We start from the raw sequence: 26,602 nt of genomic DNA on the forward strand, positions 1-26,602 counted from the left end.
ACATGTTGATTTGTTACAGCATCACATTGTGAAAATACAGGGAATCGTGTATATATAATATATATTTTCACTACAGGCAGTATAGTATATATCCTATTCGTGTTATGAATAAGTAAATATTGAAACGAATGCATATAAGCATGAATATACTGTTATAAGCATATATAATTGTACGAATATACAAATCTATTATACATGTTTGATTTCTATTCAAACACTATAGAACAACCAGAATATTTTACTGAAGAACTATCTTACAAAACTCGACAAATTACAACAGAAACAAAGCGAAAGAAAAAAATACGAGGAGCACTTGAAGGCCACATATTTCTCGATCCGTTGCTGATTATACCACAAACAGCGTTTGTTCGCCACCCAGTGGAATTAATATACGCTGCAGGTTTTGATGAAGCTGAGAATCATGTATCAGCAAAAACAAATGTTTTCCATTCTGACTCAGTCTGTGTTTCAGAGGCTGTAAATTGAATAAATGCTGTAACACAGTTTATCTTTTGGTCTCATAAAATATCTTGTATTAAAACGAGTTCAGAATTACAGAAAAATGGCAAACAAAACAAGTGAAATGCAAATAAATAGTTTCAATATGTGATATAAAGTGGCATCAGACAGTATTCAGACTTTCTGTACACTTTATTATATTGCACATTTCAAAGTAAATTAATATAATGTCATTTTATCCTATAAATGATCGGTCGAAATGGACGGATTTCTTCTATGAAATGCCATAATGAAAATAGTGTTTGGAGATCTGCTCTTGTCTCCTCAGACCAGAGAATATTTGTTCCTCGTGCTCCCAGAGGTTTTTAAATCCTGTTTGGTGAACTTCAACCCATCTTCTATGTCTTTTACTCAAAGTGGCTTCCATCACCACTCAGCCATAAAGTTTCACCGTTTCGCTGACATTGTGTTTTCAGCAGGTCGATGCTGACAGGCTGAAGTGTCATGGAGCCCGTGAGAGGAAGTGCCCCGGTGCTAGCCCAGGGTGTTACTGAGAGCTTTAGCTCGGCTAGCAACACGCTAGCTAGCTGCCCCTTTAAAGGGGACATATTATGCCCATTTTACCACAGTTGATATGGTTCCTTGGGGTCTTAATGAAATGTCTGTGACGTTTTTTGGTCAAAATACCACAAGGATCATTTAAAACGGCACCCTTTTTACCCTGTCTAAAACAGGCCTCCTCAGATTGACCTGTTTTGAGTGCCCAGCTCCCCCCCTCTCACCGCCCCCCCTCTCACCGCCCCGCCCCCCCTGTCACCACCCCGCCCCCCCTGTCACTCACACACACATCCAGTTTCACGTCTTAAACCTCCCCTTAGCATATTTAAGGTTGTTAAAATCATTTTAACTCATTGTCCTATACATATATTTCTGTTATCCGTTTGTTGTGTTTCTTCATTGAAGCTACAATTTTCAAATTACTACACCTTCTGATAAAGATGTACATTATTTAAAAACATGCATTAGATTTGTGTGTATACAGTATATAATTGTATGTGTATATTTATTCATACAGGGCATATATTCTGAGCTCGCGCGCACAAACACACACACACACACACACAGACAAAGGGATCGTGGAGGGGCTACAGCTTCGGAGGCTAACACTGCTGGAACTTTTGCGGCGAAATGCACATAAAACCCCGGGTATGAGTCTATTTTAAAGCGAGTGATGGAGGCGGCAACCGGGGTGCTGGTGACCGGCACCGGTTCGTGCAGCTCGGGGTGCGTTGTGCAAATCTGTACGGCCCACAAAAGTTATAAGGCGCACCTCTCTCCCCCCCTCCTCCTCCTCCGCTTCGCCGCCCGGGCATCACAGGAGAGGCTGTCCGCTGAGCGAGCGCCCAAGCACGGGTACAATGCAGCCGGAGACCGGGGGGGTCCTGGAACACGTTCCGGTGCTATTTTCTAACAAAGACAGACACACACAGAAGCTACGACTCGGGTTAGCCTCCGAGTGCATTGTTTTCTATGTATACCTGCTGCATGCACGGGGCGCCAGACACACACACACAAGCTACGACTCCGAGAGCATTGTTGCTCCACTCCGGACCCAAAATGGGATCTCTCCCCCCACCTCCCAGCCCCATGCTTCCCGGGTGGGGTGCCACATGCAATACTGCTGTAAATACGTTCACAGGCAACCATTCCAGAAAGTGCTGCAACTTTAAATACAAACTAGCAGCAAGCTAGCGTTAGCTCACTGCTGATACACGTAAAGCATCTTAGTGGCCACAGCGGCAGAGACACGGTCCCCAACACCGGCACCTCCACGGAGCTAACAACGGGCAGCCCCGGAGCTAACACCGGCACGTCCCTGGAGCTAACAGCAGGATGTCCCCGGAGCTAACACCGGCACCTCCACAGAGCTAACACTGGGACGTGCCCGGAGCTAACACCGGCACGTCCCTGGAGCTAACACCGTCACGCCCCTGGAGCTAACACCGGCACGTCCCTGGAGCTAACACCGGGACGTCCACGGAGCTAACACCGTGACGTCCCCGGAGCTAACACTGGGACGTCCCCGGAGCTAACACCGGCACCTCCACGGGTGGGGTGCCACATATCCCTGCAATACTGCTGTAAATACGTGCAAAAGCCACCATTCCAGAAAGTGCTGCAACTTTAAACACAAACTAGCAGCAAGCTAGCGTTAGCTCCCCACAAACAGCTGTTTTCTATTTATACCTGCAGCTTCTACCAGGGCGACACACAAACACAGAAGCTAGCGTTAGCTCGCTGCTGCTACCCCTAAACAAACACCGACACATCCCCGGAAAAAACACCAACACGTCCACCAGAAGCGAGCCGCTGACATGGAGCCAGCAACCCGCGGACATTACCCAGCGAGCCCGAGCTGAGGAGGGGGCTGTGGCTCGTAACTTACCCCGACCGCAGGCTCTGTTTCCTCCGCCTCTCACCCCGCTCCCCGGCTGGTTAGCGTCCCCCCTCGGCTAGCTTCCCAGCTAACACCCGCCACCTCGAGTTTAGGAGGGCGCTGTGGCTCGTAATTTACCCTGGTCTCCTCCTCCGCCAGGTCTCCGCCTCCGGGGGGGGGGGCTATGCCATGTAGACCGACTGTGACGTCAATTCTGGTCGTATTCCCATTCGACGCACTCTAGCGTATAGTTTCTGACATAGAGGAACCACAACAAATCGCGGGAGGTTTTATTTTCAAGAGTTTTTGGGACGATAGACACGCCAGATGTAGATGTAGAAGCACTACAAAAGTGGAATTTTCATAATATGTCCCCTTTAAATTGGGTCTAGCTAGTTTGTTGTCATTCTAGTTGTGATCATCGGGTTGTCATGTCATTCTCACATCACGTGACATGATGCTGCTGTGTTTGACACAACAAGGTCTTAGGCTCTAGTGAGTAAATCAGCTGGAGCAATAGCATCCTTCATCCCCAACCAGACAGAAGCAGGGGTTAGGAACTCGAGTCCCCCCCCCCCCCCCCCAACACACACACACAGAGGCATTTCTTCTACTTTGGGTGGCGCTCCACTTCTTGACATCATGCAGTTGAGTTGGGCGATCACAGGAGACTAAAAACACATAAATTGATATAAACCCTGAAGGGAAATTGATAAAGAGGATTGATGATAGGATCCGTGCTTACTCATCTTTTTACTCACTCTTAGAAGCCAGGTGAGCTGTACCTCATTCAGGGAACATTTCACCATCAGTGGCATATATTACAATGATGTGAAGAGGCATAAATGCTTAGCTTAGTTCTTAGCTTAGTTTAGGACTTTGCGGCTCTTTGAGGATTTGCTCTGGAGTCTTTTGCATAAAGTTTTCATTCACAGAGAGAAATATGCCTTGATTTCCAGTCTTATGAGAACATATATTTGAGCTACAGTCTCTCTGCCCTTGGCGGACTCAGAGCCCCATGCCATAACAATCCAGTGTCGTATGTCTGTATAGTTTTATCAACAATTACAAAAGTGCATTGAAACCATAAAGAAACTAGAATTCTATCCTTGCAGTTGCATCTTGTCTGCAGTCGGTTAATTTATATCCAAGTGTGTTTGGAATACAATAAAACATTTGACTCAAGGCCCCAAAAAGTATTCCGGAAGTTTGCATTGACCTTGACCTTTGACCTTTGACATCTAAAACTACCATTGTCTATTTTGTTTGTCCTCGCGTCCAGGTCAACGTTTGAACAACTTTGACAAAATTCCCTCACACTCTACCCAGAGATATTGCAAGAATTTGACAGAGGGAAGCACAAAGCCTGACATATAAATAAGAGAGAGGCCTGTACATGATGGCGTACTGGAGGATCATCCCACTATACGCTTCTGGGAAGAAGCAATGCATTCCTCATGCACACTCTGCAGGAACAAGTACCGTCCACATCCAAGAACACAAACCTGTCAGCCCACTTCCATAATATATTCACACAACGCTGACAAACAGAGCAGCAAGAAGACAGGTCAGCCCATGCACACATACTGTATGATGTACACACCTAGATTGAAAGTGAGGAGTTTGAAATCGTTTAGGAAAAAGGCAGGTGAAACCTAAATCAGGTGCAATGTCATTTGTCTATCTCCTAAGACTCCATGATGCAAAAGCACACTGGTTTTCTAAAGGTGGAGTTAAAGCTTTTGCTTGAATACATAAAAAGCATAACTGTCCATGTGGATTTGGTACAGAGAGAGACGTAGTTCAGCCAGACAGTTAATTAGAGCCACAGATCTTTTCACTGAAGCGTGTCTCTGTAGTATGACCCTGCACAGTGACACTCACTGGATCGAGAGGACACAGGTGGTTAGTCACTGTGGTGCAAAGACACCAGGACAGGTCAGTGGGGACTAGATGCTGGTGAAAAACAAACATGATTAATGATGGGTCTTTTATAGATTATGACCGTTGACAGGTAATGTTTCAAATCAGAGAAAGGTGGTAACTGCTCTTCGAACAGACAAACATCAGAGAAGGTTTCAGCATTAACACACTGGACACAATAATAAGTCTGGATTTCCAGCTGACCAGTGGGTGGCAGTGTTGTCCGGCCGCCACACCTGTTAATGATTCGGGCCACAGATTGCTCTGCGTGCAGCTGCTGCCAATGTTCTTCATTAAGTGAGACCTCATAAGAAGGAGACACGGGACGAGCAGAGGTCACACTCGAGTTCAGTCAATCCTTCAGATCACTCCTACCGGAGCTTCTGAGGAGGACAGGCGTCGCGTCTCTACTAACAGCCATGGCTCTTGGATGCTTTTTGTGGTACGTTTTATTAGCGCCATGAGTTTCTGAGCACTTTTTGTTCCAATTATGTTTAAAAATAGGGATGTTAATTAGATGTTTGTGCTTCACTGGCTTTTGTTGCAGGATTTCAGGGATTTGCTTTTTGCTGTTTAATGGCAGTGTTGGTTTCCCAGCCACAAAAGGTGATTACTCTTCTTAATTACCACATTAGGCCTCAGAAATATCTGTTTAATTTTTAATTGTTAATCCTGCAGGGTATGGATATCCGTACAAAACTGACTCAAAAAACATGGGTGACTATGTGGAAGATGAGGCGCTTATGTCCCATGACTGGCAGCCTTCCGGTGGCCAGCCGAGTGCCGCTGCTTACACAAGCTACAACAGTCCTTCAGCTCCATGGAAGCCGATCTCGGTCGCAACTCAACAAACTGTGCCTAGTGCTCCTGCAGCAGAGAGCTTTGTTAATAGTGAGTCAAGGGACTGGAGCCTGAATAACCCCAACTCGCCACTCATGTTTCCTTTAAGCTACAAGCCGAGTAACCCAGCAGGGCCTCAGCCAGGCCCCAACACTGACTCCAGTACACAAGGCGGGGGCTCCCAATATGTTCCCCATCTCGTCTATGAGGAAGTCTTTCAGTATCCCTCAGGAAATGAGAAGCAGTCCCCAAGTGATGGTGTCTCTAATACTGCAGGAGGGCCCAGTCAAGCTGGCTATATGAGCACAGGGTATTCTACTGAATATTCCTCAGAGCCCTCCTACCAAAGGTACCCAAGTAATGCAGGAGCTCAACAGGTCGCTTCATCTGCGACGGGAAGCTCAGCCCCTGCTCAAATGAGTTACCAACAACAAAACCCAGTCGCCAGCCCAAAGGAAGAAGCTCCCGTGAGAGTGAGTGAACCTATTCTCCCTCGCCCTCCACCACCACCATCCTACATCATCCAGTACAAAAATGGCTTCGTGAGAGTCAGTTACCTCTTAAACAAATCTAGATACTCGCCAGGATTAGCCCCTCCGCCGGCTGTAAGACCAGCGCCTGCAAGGAGACAGGCACCTGCCCCTGTGGGTGTGAGGAACCCTCAAAGGTATATCCTCCACTTCAACATGATGTCTCTTTAATGCTTGTGAAAATATGCCTAATCATTGCGTTTCCTTCCAGAAAACTCATACAGGGATAGTGTCCACAAAAGGTAAATGTTCTGATTTTAACATTAAAAATCTCAACGTGACAGCTCCAATGACTAACTCCTGCCTTCTTGGTTGCAGAACGGCGTGTGCTCCAGAAAATAAACTTTTTTTTTTTTAAAAATTCAACAATTTGCTGTGTGCTTCAATGTGACTTAATAACCAACTTCAAGCTGTATTTGCTTACAACACAATTGCATATGCTTAATGGTAGATAAACGAAATGGTGCAACTTTAGTGGTAAATTTCTTATGGGTGTCCTTTGGGTCAAATGTAGGTTTTGAAATGGCCCTGTTGCTGTCAGTTGAGTCTTTTACCTTGGCATTGAAATCCTTGTTTCCCAAATCCCCTGCAAATAAAAGGCGTAAGTGTTAAAACAAATAGGAGGTGCCCTGTCAGTGACATGTACAAATCTACTTGAACTTTGTCACCGGTTTATAAAAGTTATTTTATTCTAGTTTAATATCTAAATCTGCAATAGTCGACCACAGCAGTAAATGTGCTCATGATTTAAAAACTTACATCTGCGTTACTAATGTAAAGACTCCCTGCTGCACAACTTTTGCATAAAGAAATTCACTTCAATACTGATCAGGGGAAATGTAATGACCGGGGGGGTGTGTCTCTTACCAGATGAAGTGGCTGCAGAACGTCGGCTGCTTGAAAAACCTCGCGGTGAATATGTGGTTTTTCACTTCGTGCACGTTTTTCTGGCGCAAGGCACCTTTGCGGGCGAACCGGTTTCCGACCCCTGCGGAGTCACTGTAGTGTAAAAGGTGGTCAGCCATGATGGAAAAGATAAAAGGAGGGCAAACTCCGCAGCCCTTGCCGCTGTCCTGACAGATGAGTGGAGGTGCTGGTTGTGTCCTCGCAGCTCCGGAGGGAGGAGTGGTGCTGTTCCTCAGTCCGCGCACTCACCTGCTCTGCGCCTGCACCGCAGCTCAGCGCGTCTCTTCCATTCACTGTGACGCGGGGCCAGTCCGCCTTCATGTGCTGTGGGAAATTCTCACTTCAACAGGGAGCTTTTGGAGATCGTCGTCAAACTGACCAGAGCGATCAATATGTATTTCATAGATGCTAAAGTATGAAACACTTAATACAAGGCATTAATGGTCTGACAAATTTAATCCCGAAGTTGACTTGCTCTGGCAGAGGCCTTTAACAGATCCAAACCTGGAAATGTAGAATTAAAGATGAAAGGGCTTAAGATAAAAAGTTGTAAGACTGTGGGACACTTCACCTGAGGAAATGCAGAAGGTTGTCAGTAGCTTCCTTTGAATCAAAGTTTAAAACATTTTTATCATACCCCAAATCTGATTTTACAACTATAATGGTCTTTACATTTTAGTTTTCATGTAGTCTTATTTTGAAGCACTTTACATTTATTTCAAGAAGTACTGTAAATATATTATTTCAGTCATTTTTAAAGGTCTTTTGAAAGAAACCTAAACTTGTCCTCAGACATGTTGATTTGTTACAGCATCACATTGTGAAAATACAGGGAAGTGTGTGTATATATAATGTACACTTTTACTACAGGCAGTATAGTATATATCCTATTCGTATTATGAATAAGGAAATATTGAAATAAATGTATGCATATAAGCATGAATATACTGTTATAAGCATATATAATTGTACGAATATACAAATCTATTATACATGTTTGATTTCTATTCAAACACTATAGAACAACCAGCATATTTTACTGAAGAGCTATCTTACAAAACTCGACAAATTACAACAGAAACAAAGCGAAAGAAAAAAAAATACGAGGAGCACTTGAAGGCCACATATTTCTCGATCCGTTGCTGATTATACCACAAACAGCGTTTGTTCGCCACCCAGTGGAATTAATATACGCTGCAGGATTTGATGAAGCTGAGAATCATGTATCAGCAAAAACAAATGTTTTCCATTCTGACTGAGTCTGTGTTTCAGTTAAAATAGCGACGTGATGAGAGCAGAGGCTGTAAATTGAATAAATGCTGTAACACAGTTTATCTTTTGGTCTCATAAAATATCTTGTATTAAAACGAGTTCAGAATTACAGAAAAATGGCAAACAAAACAAGTGAAATGCAAATAAATAGTTTCAATATGTGATATAAAGTGGCATCAGACAGTATTCAGACTTTCTGTACACTTTATTATATTGCACATTTCAAAGTAAATTAATATAATGTCATATTATCCTATAAATGATCGGTCGAAATGGACGGATTTTTTCTATGAAATGCCATAATGATAACAGTGTTTGGAGTTCTGCTCTTGTCTCCTCAGACCAGAGAATCTTTTGTTCCTCGTGCTCCCAGAGGTTTTTAAATCCTGTTTGGTGAACTTCAACCCAGCTTCTATGTCTTTTACTCAAAGTGGCTTCCATCACCACTTAGCCATAAAGTTTCACCGTTTCACTGACATTGTGTTTTCAGCAGGTCGATGCTGACAGGCTGACGTGTCATGGAGCCCGTGAGAGGAAGTGCCCCGGTGCTAGCCCAGGGTGTTACTGAGAGCTTTAGCTCGGCTAGCAACACGCTAGCTAGCTGCCCCTTTAAAGGGGACATATTATGCCCATTTTACCACATTTGATATGGTTCCTTGGGGTCTTAATGAAATGTCTGTGACATTTTTTGGTCAAAATACCACAAGGATCATTTAAAACGGCACCCTTTTTACCCTGTCTAAAACAGGCCTCCTCAGATTGACCTGTTTTCAGTGCCCAGCTCCCCCCCTCTCACCGCCCCGCCCCCCCTGTCACCACCCCGCCCCCCCTGTCACTCACACACACATCCAGTTTCACGTCTTAAACCTCCCCTTAGCATATTTAAGGTTGTTAAAATCATTTTAACTCATTGTCCTATACATATATTTCTGTTATCCGTTTGTTGTGTTTCTTCATTGAAGCTACAATTTTCAAATTACTACACCTTCTGATAAAGATGTACATTATTTAAAAACATGCATTAGATTTGTGTGTATACAGTATATAATTGTATGTGTATATTTATTCATACAGGGCATATATTCTGAGCGCGCGCGCACAAACACACACACACACACACACAGACAAAGGGATCGTGGAGGGGCTACAGCTTCCGGAGGCTAACACTGCTGGAACTTTTGCGGCGAAATGCACATAAAACCCCGGGTATGAGTCTATTTTAAAGCGAGTGACGGAGGCGGCAACCGGGGTGCTGGTGACCGGCACCGGTTCGTGCAGCTCAGGGTGCGTGGTGCAAATCTGTACGGCCCACAAAAGTTATAAGGCGCACCTCTCTCCCCCCCTCCTCCTCCTCCGCTTCGCCGCCCGGGCATCACAGGAGAGGCTGTCCGCTGAGCGAGCGCCCAAGCACGGGTACAATGCAGCCGGAGACCCGGGGGGTCCTGGAACACGTTCCGGTGCTATTTTCTAACAAAGACAGACACACACAGAAGCTACGACTCGGGTTAGCCTCCGAGTGCATTGTTTTCTATGTATACCTGCTGCATGCACGGGGCGCCAGACACACACACACAAGCTACGACTCCGAGAGCATTGTTCCTCCACTCCGGACCCAAAATGGGATCTCTCCCCCCACCTCCCAGCCCCATGCTTCCCGGGTGGGGTGCCACATGCAATACTGCTGTAAATACGTTCACAGGCAACCATTCCAGAAAGTGCTGCAACTTTAAATACAAACTAGCAGCAAGCTAGCGTTAGCTCACTGCTGATACACGTAAAGCATCTTAGTGGCCACAGCGGCAGAGACACGGTCCCCAACACCGGCACCTCCACGGAGCTAACAACGGGCAGCCCCGGAGCTAACACCGGCACGTCCCTGGAGCTAACAGCAGGATGTCCCCGTAGCTAACACCGGCACCTCCACAGAGCTAACACTGGGACGTGCCCGGAGCTAACACCGGCACGTCCCTGGAGCTAACACCGTCACGCCCCTGGAGCTAACACCGGGACGTCCCCGGAGCTAACACCGGCACGTCCCTGGAGCTAACACCGGGACGTCCACGGAGCTAACACTGGGACGTCCCCGGAGCTAACACCGGCACCTCCACGGGTGGGGTGCCACATATCCCTGCAATACTGCTGTAAATACGTGCAAAAGCCACCATTCCAGAAAGTGCTGCAACTTTAAACACAAACTAGCAGCAAGCTAGCGTTAGCTCCCCACAAACAGCTGTTTTCTATTTATACCTGCAGCTTCTACCAGGGCGACACACAAACACAGAAGCTAGCGTTAGCTCGCTGCTGCTACCCCTAAACAAACACCGACACATCCCCGGAAAAAACACCAACACGTCCACCAGAAGCGAGCCGCTGACATGGAGCCAGCAAACCGCGGACATTACCCAGCGAGCCCGAGCTGAGGAGGGGGCTGTGGCTCGTAACTTACCCCGACCGCAGGCTCTGTTTCCTCTGCCTCTCACCCCGCTCCCCGGCTGGTTAGCGTCCCCCCTCGGCTAGCTTCCCAGCTAACACCCGCCACCTCGAGTTTAGGAGGGCGCTGTGGCTCGTAATTTACCCTGGTCTCCTCCTCCGCCAGGTCTCCGCCTCCGGGGGGGGGGGGGGGGGGGGGGGGGCTATGCCATGTAGACCGACTGTGACGTCAATTCTGGTCGTATTCCCATTCGACGCACTCTAGCGTATAGTTTCTGACATAGAGGAACCACAACAAATCGCGGGAGGTTTTATTTTCAAGAGTTTTTGGGACGATAGACACGCCAGATACCCAAATTAACGTGTAGAAGCACTACAAAAGTGGAATTTTCATAATATGTCCCCTTTAAATTGGGTCTAGCTAGTTTGTTGTCATTCTAGTTGTGATCATCGGGTTGTCATGTCATTCTCACATCACGTGACATGATGCTGCTGTGTTTGACACAACAAGGTCTTAGGCTCTAGTGAGTAAATCAGCTGAAGCAATAGCATCCTTCATCCCCAACCAGACAGAAGCAGGGGTTAGGAACTCGAGTCCCCCCCCCCCCCCCAACACACACACACAGAGGCATTTCTTCTACTTTGGGTGGCGCTCCACTTCTTGACATCATGCAGTTGAGTTGGGCGATCACAGGAGACTAAAAACACATAAATTGATATAAACCCTGAAGGGAAATTGATAAAGAGGATTGATGATAGGATCCGTGCTTACTCATCTTTTTACTCACTCTTAGAAGCCAGGTGAGCTGTACCTCATTCAGGGAACATTTCACCATCAGTGGCATATATTACAATGATGTGAAGAGGCATAAATGCTTAGCTTAGTTCTTAGCTTAGTTTAGGACTTTGCGGCTCTTTGAGGATTTGCTCTGGAGTCTTTTGCATAAAGTTTTCATTCACAGAGAGAAATATGCCTTGATTTCCAGTCTTATGAGAACATATATTTGAGCTACAGTCTCTCTGCCCTTGGCGGACTCAGAGCCCCATGCCATAACAATCCAGTGTCGTATGTCTGTATAGTTTTATCAACAATTACAAAAGTGCATTGAAACCATAAAGAAACTAGAATTCTATCCTTGCAGTTGCATCTTGTCTGCAGTCGGTTAATTTATATCCAAGTGTGTTTGGAATACAATAAAACATTTGACTCAAGGCCCCAAAAAGTATTCCGGAAGTTTGCATTGACCTTGACCTTTGACCTTTGACATCTAAAACTACCATTGTCTATTTTGTTTGTCCTCGCGTCCAGGTCAACGTTTGAACAACTTTGACAAAATTCCCTCACACTCTACCCAGAGATATTGCAAGAATTTGACAGAGGGAAGCACAAAGCCTGACATATAAATAAGAGAGAGGCCTGTACATGATGGCGTACTGGAGGATCATCCCACTATACGCTTCTGGGAAGAAGCAATGCATTCCTCATGCACACTCTGCAGGAACAAGTACCGTCCACATCCAAGAACACAAACCTGTCAGCCCACTTCCATAATATATTCACACAACGCTGACAAACAGAGCAGCAAGAAGACAGGTCAGCCCATGCACACATACTGTATGATGTACACACCTAGATTGAAAGTGAGGAGTTTGAAATTGTTTAGGAAAAAGGCAGGTGAAACCTAAATCAGGTGCAATGTCATTTGTCTATCTCCTAAGACTCCATGATGCAAAAGCACACTGGTTTTCTAAAGGTGGAGTTAAAGCTTTTGCTTGAATACATAAAAAGCATAACTGTCCATGTGGATTTGGTACAGAGAGAGACGTAGTTCAGCCAGACAGTTAATTAGAGCCACAGATCTTTTCACTGAAGCGTGTCTCTGTAGTATGACCCTGCACAGTGACACTCACTGGATCGAGAGGACACAGGTGGTTAGTCACTGTGGTGCAAAGACACCAGGACAGGTCAGTGGGGACTAGATGCTGGTGAAAAACAAACATGATTAATGATGGGTCTTTTATAGATTATGACCGTTGACAGGTAATGTTTCAAATCAGAGAAAGGTGGTAACTGCTCTTCGAACAGACAAACATCAGAGAAGGTTTCAGCATTAACACACTGGACACAATAATAAGTCTGGATTTCCAGCTGACCAGTGGGTGGCAGTGTTGTCCGGCCGCCACACCTGTTAATGATTCGGGCCACAGATTGCTCTGCGTGCAGCTGCTGCCAATGTTCTTCATTAAGTGAGACCTCATAAGAAGGAGACACGGGACGAGCAGAGGTCACACTCGAGTTCAGTCAATCCTTCAGATCACTCCTACCGGAGCTTCTGAGGAGGACAGGCGTCGCGTCTCTACTAACAGCCATGGCTCTTGGATGCTTTTTGTGGTACGTTTTATTAGCGCCATGAGTTTCTGAGCACTTTTTGTTCCAATTATGTTTAAAAATAGGGATGTTAATTAGATGTTTGTGCTTCACTGGCTTTTGTTGCAGGATTTCAGGGATTTGCTTTTTGCTGTTTAATGGCAGTGTTGGTTTCCCAGCCACAAAAGGTGATTACTCTTCTTAATTACCACATTAGGCCTCAGAAATATCTGTTTAATTTTTAATTGTTAATCCTGCAGGGTATGGATATCCGTACAAAACTGACTCAAAAAACATGGGTGACTATGTGGAAGATGAGGCGCTTATGTCCCATGACTGGCAGCCTTCCGGTGGCCAGCCGAGTGCCGCTGCTTACACAAGCTACAACATTCCTTCAGCTCCATGGAAGCCGATCTCGGTCGCAACTCAACAAACTGTGCCTAGTGCTCCTGCAGCAGAGAGCTTTGTTAATAGTGAGTCAAGGGACTGGAGCCTGAATAACCCCAACTCGCCACTCATGTTTCCTTTAAGCTACAAGCCGAGTTACCCAGCAGGGCCTCAGCCAGGCCCCAACACTGACTCCAGTACACAAGGCGGGGGCTCCCAATATGTTCCCCATCTCGTCTATGAGGAAGTCTTTCAGTATCCCTCAGGAAATGAGAAGCAGTCCCCAAGTGATGGTGTCTCTAATACTGCAGGAGGGCCCAGTCAAGCTGGCTATATGAGCACAGGGTCTTCTACTGAATATTCCTCAGAGCCCTCCTACCAAAGGTACCCAAGTAATGCAGGAGCTCAACAGGTCGCTTCATCTGCGACGGGAAGCTCAGCCCCTGCTCAAATGAGTTACCAACAACAAAACCCAGTCGCCAGCCCAAAGGAAGAAGCTCCCGTGAGAGTGAGTGAACCTATTCTCCCTCGCCCTCCACCACCACCATCCTACATCATCCAGTACAAAAATGGCTTCGTGAGAGTCAGTTACCTCTTAAACAAATCTAGATACTCGCCAGGATTAGCCCCTCCGCCGGCTGTAAGACCAGCGCCTGCAAGGAGACAGGCACCTGCCCCTGTGGGTGTGAGGAACCCTCAAAGGTATATCCTCCACTTCAACATGATGTCTCTTTAATGCTTGTGAAAATATGCCTAATCATTGCGTTTCCTTCCAGAAAACTCATACAGGGATAGTGTCCACAAAAGGTAAATGTTCTGATTTTAACATTAAAAATCTCAACGTGACAGCTCCAATGACTAACCCCTGCCTTCTTGGTTGCAGAACGGCGTGTGCTCCAGAAAATAAACTTTTTTTTTTTTAAAAATTCAACAATTTGCTGTGTGCTTCAATGTGACTTAATAACCAACTTCAAGCTGTATTTGCTTACAACACAATTGCATATGCTTAATGGTAGATAAACGAAATGGTGCAACTTTAGTGGTAAATTTCTTATGGGTGTCCTTTGGGTCAAATGTAGGTTTTGAAATGGCCCTGTTGCTGTCAGTTGAGTCTTTTACCTTGGCATTGAAATCCTTGTTTCCCAAATCCCCTGCAAATAAAAGGCGTAAGTGTTAAAACAAATAGGAGGTGCCCTGTCAGTGACATGTACAAATCTACTCGAACTTTGTCACCGGTTTATAAAAGTTATTTTATTCTAGTTTAATATCTTTAAATCTGCAATAGTCGACCACAGCAGTAAATGTGCTCATGATTTAAAAACTTACATCTGCGTTACTAATGTAAAGACTCCCTGCTGCACAACTTTTGCATAAAGAAATTCACTTCAATACTGATCAGGGGAAATGTAATGACCGGGGGGGTGTGTCTCTTACCAGATGAAGTGGCTGCAGAACGTCGGCTGCTTGAAAAACCTCGCGGTGAATATGTGGTTTTTCACTTCGTGCACGTTTTTCTGGCGCAAGGCACCTTTGCGGGCGAACCGGTTTCCGACCCCTGCGGAGTCACTGTAGTGTAAAAGGTGGTCAGCCATGATGGAAAAGAAAAAAGGAGGGCAAACTCTGCAGCCCTTGCCGCTGTCCTGACAGATGAGTGGAGGTGCTGGTTGTGTCCTCGCAGCTCCGGAGGGAGGAGTGGCGCTGTTCCTCAGTCCGCGCACTCACCTGCTCTGCGCCTGCACCGCAGCTCAGCGCGTCTCTTCCATTCACTGTGACGCGGGGCCAGTCCGCCTTCATGTGCTGTGGGAAATTCTCACTTCAACAGGGAGCTTTTGGAGATCGTCGTCAAACTGACCAGAGCGATCAATATGTATTTCATAGATGCTAAAGTATGAAACACTTAATACAAGGCATTAATGGTCTGACAAATTTAATCCCGAAGTTGACTTGCTCTGGCAGAGGCCTTTAACAGATCCAAACCTGGAAATGTAGAATTAAAGATGAAAGGGCTTAAGATAAAAAGTTGTAAGACTGTGGGACACTTCACCTGAGGAAATGCAGAAGGTTGTCAGTAGCTTCCTTTGAATCAAAGTTTAAAACATTTTTATCATACCCCAAATCTGATTTTACAACTATAATGGTCTTTACATTTTAGTTTTCATGTAGTCTTATTTTGAAGCACTTTACATTTATTTCAAGAAGTACTGTAAATATATTATTTCAGTCATTTTTAAAGGTCTTTTGAAAGAAACCTAAACTTGTCCTCAGACATGTTGATTTGTTACAGCATCACATTGTGAAAATACAGGGAAGTGTGTGTATATATAATGTACACTTTTACTACAGGCAGTATAGTATATTTCCTATTCGTGTTATGAATAAGGAAATATTGAAATAAATGTATGCATATAAGCATGAATATACTGTTATAAGCATATATAATTGTACAAATATACAAATCTATTATACATGTTTGATTTCTATTCAAACACTATAGAACAACCAGCATATTTTACTGAAGAGCTATCTTACAAAACTCGACAAATTACAACAGAAACAAAGCGAAAGAAAAAAAAATACGAGGAGCACTTGAAGGCCACATAATTCTCGATCCGTTGCTGATTATACCACAAACAGCGTTTGTTCGCCACCCAGTGGAATTAATATACGCTGCAGGATTTGATGAAGCTGAGAATCATGTATCAGCAAAAACAAATGTTTTCCATTCTGACTGAGTCTGTGTTTCAGTTAAAATAGCGACGTGATGAGAGCAGAGGCTGTAAATTGAATAAATGCTGTAACACAGTTTATCTTTTGGTCTCATAAAATATCTTGTGTTAAAATGAGTTCAGAATTACAGAAAAATGGCAAACAAAATAAGTGAAATGCAAATAAATAGTTTCAATATGTGATATAAAGTGGCATCAGACAGTATTCAGACTTTCTGTACACTTTATTATATTGCACATTTCAAAGTAAATTAATATAATGTCATATTATCCTATAAATGATCGGTCGAAATGGACGGATTTTTTCTATGAAATGCCATAATGATAACAGTGTTTGGAGATCTGCTCTTGTCTCCTCAGACCAGAGAATCTTTTGTTCCTCGTGCTCCCAGAGGTTTTTAAATCCTGTTTGGTGAACTTCAACCCAGCTTCTATGTCTTTTACTCAAAGTGGCTTCCATCACCACTCAGCCATAAAGTTTCACCGTTTCACTGACATTGTGTTTTCAGCAGGTCGATGCTGACAGGCTGACGTGTCATGGAGCCCGTGAGAGGAAGTGCCCCGGTGCTAGCCCAGGGTGTTACTGAGAGCTTTAGCTCGGCTAGCAACACGCTAGCTAGCTGCCCCTTTAAAGGGGACATATTATGCCCATTTTACCACAGTTGATATGGTTCCTTGGGGTCTTAATGAAATGTCTGTGACATTTTTTGGTCAAAATACCACAAGGATCATTTAAAACGGCACCCTTTTTACCCTGTCTAAAACAGGCCTCCTCAGATTGACCTGTTTTGAGTGCCCAGCTCCCCCCCTCTCACCGCCCCGCCCCCCCTGTCACCACCCCGCCCCCCCTGTCACTCACACACATCCAGTTTCACGTCTTAAACCTCCCCTTAGCATATTTAAGGTTGTTAAAATCATTTTAACTCATTGGCCTATACATATATTTCTGTTATCCGTTTGTTGTGTTTCTTCATTGAAGCTACAATTTTCAAATTACTACACCTTCTGATAAAGATGTACATTATTTAAAAACATGCATTAGATTTGTGTGTATACAGTATATAATTGTATGTGTATATTTATTCATACAGGGCATATATTCTGAGCGCGCGCGCACAAACACACACACACACACACACAGACAAAGGGATCGTGGAGGGGCTACAGCTTCGGAGGCTAACACTGCTGGAACTTTTGCGGCGAAATGCACATAAAACCCCGGGTATGAGTCTATTTTAAAGCGAGTGATGGAGGCGGCAACCGGGGTGCTGGTGACCGGCACCGGTTCGTGCAGCTCGGGGTGCGTGGTGCAAATCTGTACGGCCCACAAAAGTTATAAGGCGCACCTCTCTCCCCCCCTCCTCCTCCTCCGCTTCGCCGCCCGGGCATCACAGGAGAGGCTGTCCGCTGAGCGAGCGCCCAAGCACGGGTACAATGCAGCCGGAGACCGGGGGGGTCCTGGAACACGTTCCGGTGCTATTTTCTAACAAAGACAGACACACACAGAAGCTACGACTCGGGTTAGCCTCCGAGTGCATTGTTTTATACCTGCTGCATGCACGGGGCGCCAGACACACACACACAAGCTACGACTCCGAGAGCATTGTTCCTCCACTCCGGACCCAAAATGGGATCTCTCCCCCCACCTCCCAGCCCCATGCTTCCCGGGTGGGGTGCCACATGCAATACTGCTGTAAATACGTTCACAGGCAACCATTCCAGAAAGTGCTGCAACTTTAATCACAAACTAGCAGCAAGCTAGCGTTAGCTCGCTGCTGATACACGTAAAGCATCTTAGTGGCCCCGGAGCTAACACCGGCACGTCCCTGGAGCTAACAGCAGGATGTCCCCGGAGCTAACACCGGAACGTCCCCGGAGCTAACACTGTGACGTCCACGGAGCTAACACTGTGACGTCCCCGGAGCTAACACTGGGACGTCCCCGGAGCTAACACCGGCACCTCCACGGGTGGGGTGCCACATATCCCTGCAATACTGCTGTAAATACGTGCAAAAGCCACCATTCCAGAAAGTGCTGCAACTTTAAACACAAACTAGCAGCAAGCTAGCGTTAGCTCCCCACAAACAGCTGTTTTCTATTTATACCTGCAGCCTCTACCAGGGCGACACACAAACACAGAAGCTAGCGTTAGCTCGCTGCTGCTACCCCTAAACAAACACCGACACATCCCCGGAAAAAACACCAACACGTCCACCAGACGCGAGCCGCTGACATGGAGCCAGCAACCCGCGGACATCACCCAGCGAGCCCGAGCTGAGGAGGGGGCTGTGGCTCGTAACTTACCCCGACCGCAGGCTCTGTTTCCTCTGCCTCTCACCCCGCTCCCCGGCTGGTTAGCGTCCCCCCTCGGCTAGCTTCCCAGCTAACACCCGCCACCTCGAGTTTAGGAGGGCGCTGTGGCTCGTAATTTACCCTGGTCTCCTCCTCCGCCAGGTCTCCGCCTCCAGGGGGGGGGGGGGGGCTATGCCATGTAGACCGACTGTGACGTCAATTCTGGTCGTATTCCCATTCGACGCACTCTAGCGTATAGTTTCTGACATAGAGGAACCACAACAAATCGCGGGAGGTTTTTTCTTCAAGAGTTTTTGGGACGATAGACACGCCAGATACCCAAATTAACGTGTAGAAGCACTACAAAAGTGGAATTTTCATAATATGTCCCCTTTAAATTGGGTCTAGCTAGTTTGTTGTCATTCTAGTTGTGATCATCGGGTTGTCATGTCATTCTCACATCACGTGACATGATGCTGCTGTGTTTGACACAACAAGGTCTTAGGCTCTAGTGAGTAAATCAGCTGAAGCAATAGCATCCTTCATCCCCAACCAGACAGAAGCAGGGGTTAGGAACTCGAGTCCCCCCCCCCCCCAACACACACACACAGAGGCATTTCTTCTACTTTGGGTGGCGCTCCACTTCTTGACATCATGCAGTTGAGTTGGGCGATCACAGGAGACTAAAAACACATAAATTGATATAAACCCTGAAGGGAAATTGATAAAGAGGATTGATGATAGGATCCGTGCTTACTCATCTTTTTACTCACTCTTAGAAGCCAGGTGAGCTGTACCTCATTCAGGGAACATTTCACCATCAGTGGCATATATTACAATGATTGGAAGAGGCATAAATGCTTAGCTTAGTTCTTAGCTTAGTTTAGGACTTTGCGGCTCTTTGAGGATTTGCTCTGGAGCCTTTTGCATAAAGTTTTCATTCACAGAGAGAAATATGCCTTGACTTCCAGTCTTATGAGAACATATATTTGAGCTACAGTCTCTCTGCCCTTGGCGGACTCAGAGCCCCATGCCATAACAATCCAGTGTCGTATGTCTGTATAGTTTTATCAACAATTACAAAAGTCATCATGCATGGAAACCATAAAGAAACTAGAATTCTATCCTTGCAGTTGCATCTTGTCTGCAGTCGGTTAACTTATATCCAAGTGTGTTTGGAATATAATAAAACATTTGACTCAAGGCCCCAAAAAGTATTCCGGAAGTTCGCATTGATCTTGACCTTTGACCTTTGACATTTAAAACTACCATTGTCTATTTTGTTTGTCCTCGCGTCCAGGTAAACGTTTGAACAACTTTGACAAAATTCCCTCACACTCTACCCAGAGAAATTGCAAGAATTTGACAGAGGGAAGCACAAAGCCTGACATATAAAAAGAGAGAGGCCTGTACATGATGGCGTACTGGAGGATCATCCCACCATACGCTTCTGGGAAGAAGCAATGCATTCCTTATGCACACTCTGCAGGAACAAGCGCCGTCCACATCCAAGAACACAAACCTGTCAGCCCACTTCCATAATATATTCACACAACGCTGACAAACAGAGCAGCAAGAAGACAGGTCAGCCCATGCACACATACTGTATGATCTACACACCTAGATGGAAAGTGAGGAGTTTGAAATCGTTTAGGAAAAAGGCAGGTGAAACCTAAATCAGATGCAATGTCATTTGTCTATCTCCTAAGACTCCATGATGCAAAAGAACACTGGTTTTCTAAAGGTGGAGTTAAAGCTTTTGCTTGAATACATAAAAAGCATAACTGTCCATGTGGATTTGGTACAGAGAGAGACGTAGTTCAGCCAGACAGTTAATTAGAGCCACAGATCTTTTCACTGAAGCGTGTCTCTGTAGTATGACCCTGCACAGTGACACTCACTGGATCGAGAGGACACAGGTGGTTAGTCACTGTGGTGCAAAGACACCAGGACAGGTCAGTGGGGACTAGATGCTGGTGAAAAACAAACATGATTAATGATGGGTCTTTTATAGATTATGACCGTTGACAGGTAATGTTTCAAATCAGAGAAAGGTGGTAACTGCTCTTCGAACAGACAAACATCAGAGAAGGTTTCAGCATTAACACACTGGACACAATAATAAGTCTGGATTTCCAGCTGACCAGTGGGTGGCAGTGTTGTCCGGCCGCCACACCTGTTAATGATTCGGGCCACAGATTGCTCTGCGTGCAGCTGCTGCCAATGTTCTTCATTAAGTGAGACCTCATAAGAAGGAGACACGGGACGAGCAGAGGTCACACTCGAGTTCAGTCAATCCTTCAGATCACTCCTACCGGAGCTTCTGAGGAGGACAGGCGTCGCGTCTCTACTAACAGCCATGGCTCTTGGATGCTTTTTGTGGTACGTTTTATTAGCGCCATGAGTTTCTGAGCACTTTTTGTTCCAATTATGTTTAAAAATAGGGATGTTAATTAGATGTTTGTGCTTTACTGGCTTCTCTTGCAGGATTTCAGGGATTTGCATTTTGCTGTTTAATGGCAGTGTTGGTTTTCCAGCCACAAAAGGTGATGACTCTTCATAATTACCACATTAGGCCTCAGAAATATCTGTTTAATTTTTAATTGTTTATCCTGCAGGGTATGGATATCCATACAGAACTGACTCAAAAAACATGGGTGACTTTGTGGAAGATGAGGCGCTTATGTCCCATGACTGGCAGCCTTCCGGTGGCCAGCCGAGTGCCGCTGCTTACACAAGCTACAACAGTCCTTCAGCTCTATGGAAGCCGATCTCGGTCGCAACTCAACAAACTGTGCCTAGTGCTCCTGCAGCAGAGGGCTTTGTTAATAGTGAGTCAAGGGACTGGAGCCTGAATAACCCCAACTCGCCACTCATGTTTCCTTTAAGCTACAAGCCGAGTAACCCAGCAGGGCCTCAGCCAGGCCCCAACACTGACTCCAGTACACAAGGCGGGGGCTCCCAATATGTTCCCCATCTCGTCTATGAGGAAGTCTTTCAGTATCCCTCAGGAAATGAGAAGCAGTCCCCAAATGATGGTGTCTCTAATACTGCAGGAGGGCCCAGTCAAGCTGGCTATATGAGCACAGGGTCTTCTACTGAATATTCCTCAGAGCCCTCCTACCAAAGGTACCCAAGTAATGCAGGAGCTCAACAGGTCTCTTCATCTGCGACGGGAAGCTCAGCCCCTGCTCAAATGAGTTACCAACAACAAAACCCAGTCGCCAGCCCAAAGGAAGAAGCTCCCGTGAGAGTGAGTGAACCTATTCTCCCTCGCCCTCCTCCACCACCACCATCCTACATCATCCAGTACAAAAATGGCTTCGTGAGAGTCAGTTACCTCTTAAACAAATCCAGATACTCGCCAGGATTAGCCCCTCCGCCGGCTGTAAGACCAGCGCCTGCAAGGAGACAGGCACCTGCCCCTGTGGGTGTGAGGAACCCTCAAAGGTATATCCTCCACTTCAACATGATGTCTCTTTAATGCTTGTGAAAATATGCCTAATCATTGCGTTTCCTTCCAGAAAACTCATACAGGGATAGTGTCCACAAAAGGTAAATGTTCTGATTTTAACATTAAAAATCTCAACTTGACAGCTCCAATGACTAACCCCTGCCTTCTTGGTTGCAGAACGACGTGTGCTCCAGAAAATAAACTTTTTTAAAAAGTTCGACAATTTGCTGTGTGCTTCAATGTGACTTAATAACCAACTTCAAGCTGTATTTGCTTACAACACAATTGCATATGCTTAATGGTAGATAAACAAAATGGTGTAACTTTAGTGGTAAATTTCTTATGGGTGTCCTTTGGGTCAAATGCAGGTTTTGAAATGGCACTGTTGCTGTCAGTTGAGTCTTTTACCTTGGCTTTGAAATCCTTGTTTCCCAAATCCCCTGCAAATAAAAGGCGTAAGTGTTAAAACAAATAGGAGGTGCCCTGTCAGTGACATGTACAAATCTACTCGAACTTTGTCACCGGTTTATAAAAGTTATTTTATTCTAGTTTAATATCTTTAAATCTGCAATAGTCGACCACAGCAGTAAATGTGCTCATGACTTAAAAACTTACATCTGCGTTACTAATGTAAAGACTCCCTGCTGCACAACTTTTGCATAAAGAAATTCACTTCAATACTGATCAGGGGAAATGAAATGACCGGGGGTGTGTGTCTCTTACCAGATGAAGTCCGTGCAGTGGCTGCAGAACGTCGGCTGCTTGAAAAACCTCGCGGTGAATTTGTGTTTTTTCACTTCTTGCACGTTTTTCTGGCGCAAGGCACCTTTGCGGGCGAACCGGTTTCCGACCCCTGCGGAGTCACTGTAGTGTAAAAGGTGGTCAGCCATGATGGAAAAGAAAAAAGGAGGGCAAACTCCGCAGCCCTTGCCGCTGTCCTGACAGATGAGTGGAGGTGCTGGTTGTGTCCTCGCAGCTCCGGAGGGAGGAGTGGCGCTGTTCCTCAGTCCGCGCACTCACCTGCTCTGCGCCTGCACCGCAGCTCAGCGCGTCTCTTCCATTCACTGTGACGCGGGGCCAGTCCGCCTTCTCACTTCAACAGGGAGCTTTTGGAGATCGTCAAACTGACCAGGGCGATCAATATGTATTTCATAGATGCTAAAGTATGAAACACTTAATACAAGGCATTAATGGTCTGACAAATTTAATCCCGAAGTTGACTTGCTCTGGCAGAGGCCTTTAACAGATCCAAACCTGGAAATATAGAATTAAAGATGAAAGGGCTTAAGATAAAAAGTTGTAAGACTGTGGGACACTTCACCTGAGGAAATACAGAAGGTTGTCAGTAGCTTCCTTTTGAATCCAAGTTTAAAACATTTTTATCATACCCCAAATCTGATTTTACAACTGTAATGGTCTTTACATTTTAGTTTTTATGTAGTCTTATTTTGAAGCACTTTACATTTATTTCAAGTGCTGTAAATATATTATTTCAGTCATTTTTAAAGGTCTTTTGAAAGAAACTTAAACCTGTTCAGACATGTTGATTTGTTACAGCATCACATTGTGAAAATACAGGGCATCGTGTATATATAATGTACACTTTCACTACAGGCAGTATAGTATATATCCTATTCGTGTTATGAAAAGGGAAATATTGAAATAAATGTATGCATATAAGCATGAATATACTGTTATAAGCGTATAAAATTGTACGAATATACAAATCTATTATACATGTTTGATTTCTATTCAAACACTATAGAACAACCAGAATATTTTACTGAAGAGCTATCTTACAAAACTCGACAAATTACAATAGAAACAAAGCGAAAGAAAAAAATAGGAGCACTTGAAGGCCACATATTTCTCGATCCGTTGCTGATTATACCACAAACAGCGTTTGTTCGCCGCCCAGTGGAATTAATATATGCTGCAGGTTTTGATGAAGCTGAGAATCATGTATCAGCAAAAACAAATGTTTTCCATTGTGACTGAGTCTGTGTTTCAGTTAAAATAGCGACGTGATGAGAGCAGAGGCTGTACATGGAAAAAATACTGTAACACAGTTTATCTTTTGGTCTCATAAAATATCTTGAATCGTTTCAATATGTGATATATAGTGGCGTCAGACTAGTATTCAGACTTTCTGTACACTTTATTATGTTGCACATTTCAAAGTAAATTAATATAGATGTCATTTTATCCTATAAATGATCCATTAAAATGGACGGATTTTTTCTATGAAATGCCAGAATGAAAATAGTGTTTGGAGATCTGCTCTTGTCTCCTCAGACCAGAGAATATTTGGTTCCTCGTGCTCCCAGAGGTTTTTAAATCCTGTTTGGTGAACTTCAACCCAGCTTCTATATCTTTTACTCAAAGTAGCTTCCATCACCACTCAGCCATAAAGTTTCACCGTTTCAAAGTTGAATGAATTTGCAAAAAACAACCAAAAAACATATATATACACTTTGACATTCAGTTGTAGATTAATGTGCAAAAAGACAATATTACTGAATTCAGAACACAATAGACTTGTTTTTAATGTGGGTATTTTTCTTATAATAACAGTGGGTAAACACAGGTTCTGTTGAGTCAAATTAAAAAAGACGATGAATGTGACTGACAGGGAAAGGGAATCCGGGGTATGCCGTTTCTATGGCAACGGGCACGCGCCACTCCATCGCGGAAGACGGAAGTGACGCAAAGTGATGAGGAAGTTTTCGAACCGTTTTGAGCGCTGAAATCACAACTGTATGTAAGTGGCTCTTTATCCCGTTTTGTTATCTCGGCACTGACATTGTGTCTTCAGCACGGCGCTGCTGACAGGCTGACGTCACACGGAGCCCGTGAGAGGAAGTTCCCCGGTGCTAGCCCAGGGTGTTACTGAGAGCTTTAGCTCGGCTAGCAACACGCTAACTAGCTGCCCTTTAAATGGTGTCTAGCTAGTTTGTTGTTATCGCTAGTTGTGATCATCGGGTTGTCATGGCATTCTCACATCACGTGACACGATGCTGTTATGTTTGACACAACAAGGTCTGAGGCTCTAGTGAGTAAATCAGCTGAAGCACTAGCTAGCTAACGTTGGCTGTATTTGTCAACAGAGTAGAAGTGCTAGTTTTCTTATTAGCCGTGAAAACAACTTCTTCATCCCCCTCAGGACACGATGAGCAAACGTGAGGACTCGTGGGAGACGCTGGACGCTGAGTTTGACCATTTTCTGCTGGACTTGAAGCCACATGTCCAGAATCATCCCAACAGGAGAGGTGAGGTTTCACTTCATCACATTTCTCCTCCATTAACATCATCCAAACACCTCTGCTGTGGGTGACTTCACGTCTCTGTTTTGGACCTTTGAGCTGTTTCAAGCTCAGGAATCATGCCGAGAAAACCGATGTGATGTGTTGAATCACCTGTTATAATCATTTGTTTTGTCCCCCATCTCTTCTACTGTTCTCAGCGCGCCACCAGTGTGCCGCATGGATAAAGAAGCTGTGTGACCCGGCCACGTGTGCTTCAGGCCTAATCGGCCGTAAGAACCGCAACATGTACGCCCGCCTGCTTCTTCACATGCTCAAAAGAGGGGTACTGGAGGCGCCTTTCGTCAGCAAACCAGAGTCCGGCAGCCTCAAGACGCTCCCCACCTACATGGTGAGGATGGCTTCTACATCAAACCCTCAATAAACCCGTATTACCATCTAGTAGTGCAACAATGTTCCCGGTTTCGAGACACTTTTGCACCCGATGTTGGAGTTTAGTGCACTCCAAAGATTCTGTCATATCCAAGGCAACACATGCAATGTCCACAAAGTGACAAAAACATGGTTGTAGCTTTGATAGAATCTTATGCAGTTGAAACCCAGTAGCTGCCATCGTAATTGATTGCACATGCAGATGATATAATTGAATCTAATCCTCATCTTCTGCTTTTGCATCTTTATGTCTAGTCCATCTACTTTGATGAGCCACTGACGAGTGGATCCGCTCAGCAGAGCAATGCAGGTCTGCCTGACTGGGTGACAGGAGAGCTGAGCGGCTTTACTGATGACAGTTTGAGCATTGGCCTCCTTAAGGACAGAGCCAGTTCCACACCTGTCGGAACTCATCACAGGTACTTTTCCTCTGAACATCATCTTGCTCAAATAAACACAGGTTTAGCTTGAAAATCCCCCTAAATAAAACAAACAAAGTTGTTTGTTTTCATTGTATTTATAGATTTGATTGTGTTTTAAAGGCACTGCAACATCTTTTTACAGAGTAGTAGCAAATCTTATAGGTAGGACACATTGGTCTTTACTGTGGGGAGTCATAACTGTGGCACTCAGACTTCTCATATTATTGCAATTGCAAACTTTTGGTCCTGCATATTGATTGTCGGACTTGCTGATCATACTCCCAGTGTAGCTAATAAAATGTATCTCATCACCAAACCAAATTGTGTTATTACTTTTTTTCATGCCATGCTCAGTAGAACCTGTTGTGTGTGCAAATCTCAAGAGATCAGCAGTTTCAGAATTAGTCAAACCAGTCTGTCATTGATCACAGTGAAGTCAGAGATTATACCTTTTCCCCGTT

At 45.0% G+C, this 26,602-nt stretch overlaps 1 protein-coding gene across 4 annotated transcripts in view; it reads left to right on the forward strand.

Moving 5' to 3' along the window:
* cep112 (centrosomal protein 112) overlaps positions 1-26,602 on the forward strand; it is a 126,388-nt gene that overhangs the window by 4,791 nt on the left and 94,995 nt on the right. For 2 of the 4 annotated variants that reach the window (XM_053443025.1, XM_053443028.1), the window contains exons 1-4: positions 24,863-25,076; positions 25,188-25,293; positions 25,488-25,678; positions 25,975-26,138. In XM_053443025.1, coding sequence (XP_053299000.1) covers positions 25,047-25,076; positions 25,188-25,293; positions 25,488-25,678; positions 25,975-26,138 — 491 coding nt within the window. In that variant the 5' untranslated portion in view covers positions 24,863-25,046. Of the gene's footprint in view, positions 1-24,720; positions 24,786-24,862; positions 25,077-25,187; positions 25,294-25,487; positions 25,679-25,974; positions 26,139-26,602 lie in introns of those variants that run through there. The other 2 variants (XM_053443027.1, XM_053443026.1) reach the window with 2 other exon arrangements.

Source organism: Pleuronectes platessa, chromosome 16 (genome assembly GCF_947347685.1).
Source record: "Pleuronectes platessa chromosome 16, fPlePla1.1, whole genome shotgun sequence".
Taxonomy (NCBI): domain Eukaryota; kingdom Metazoa; phylum Chordata; class Actinopteri; order Pleuronectiformes; family Pleuronectidae; genus Pleuronectes; species Pleuronectes platessa.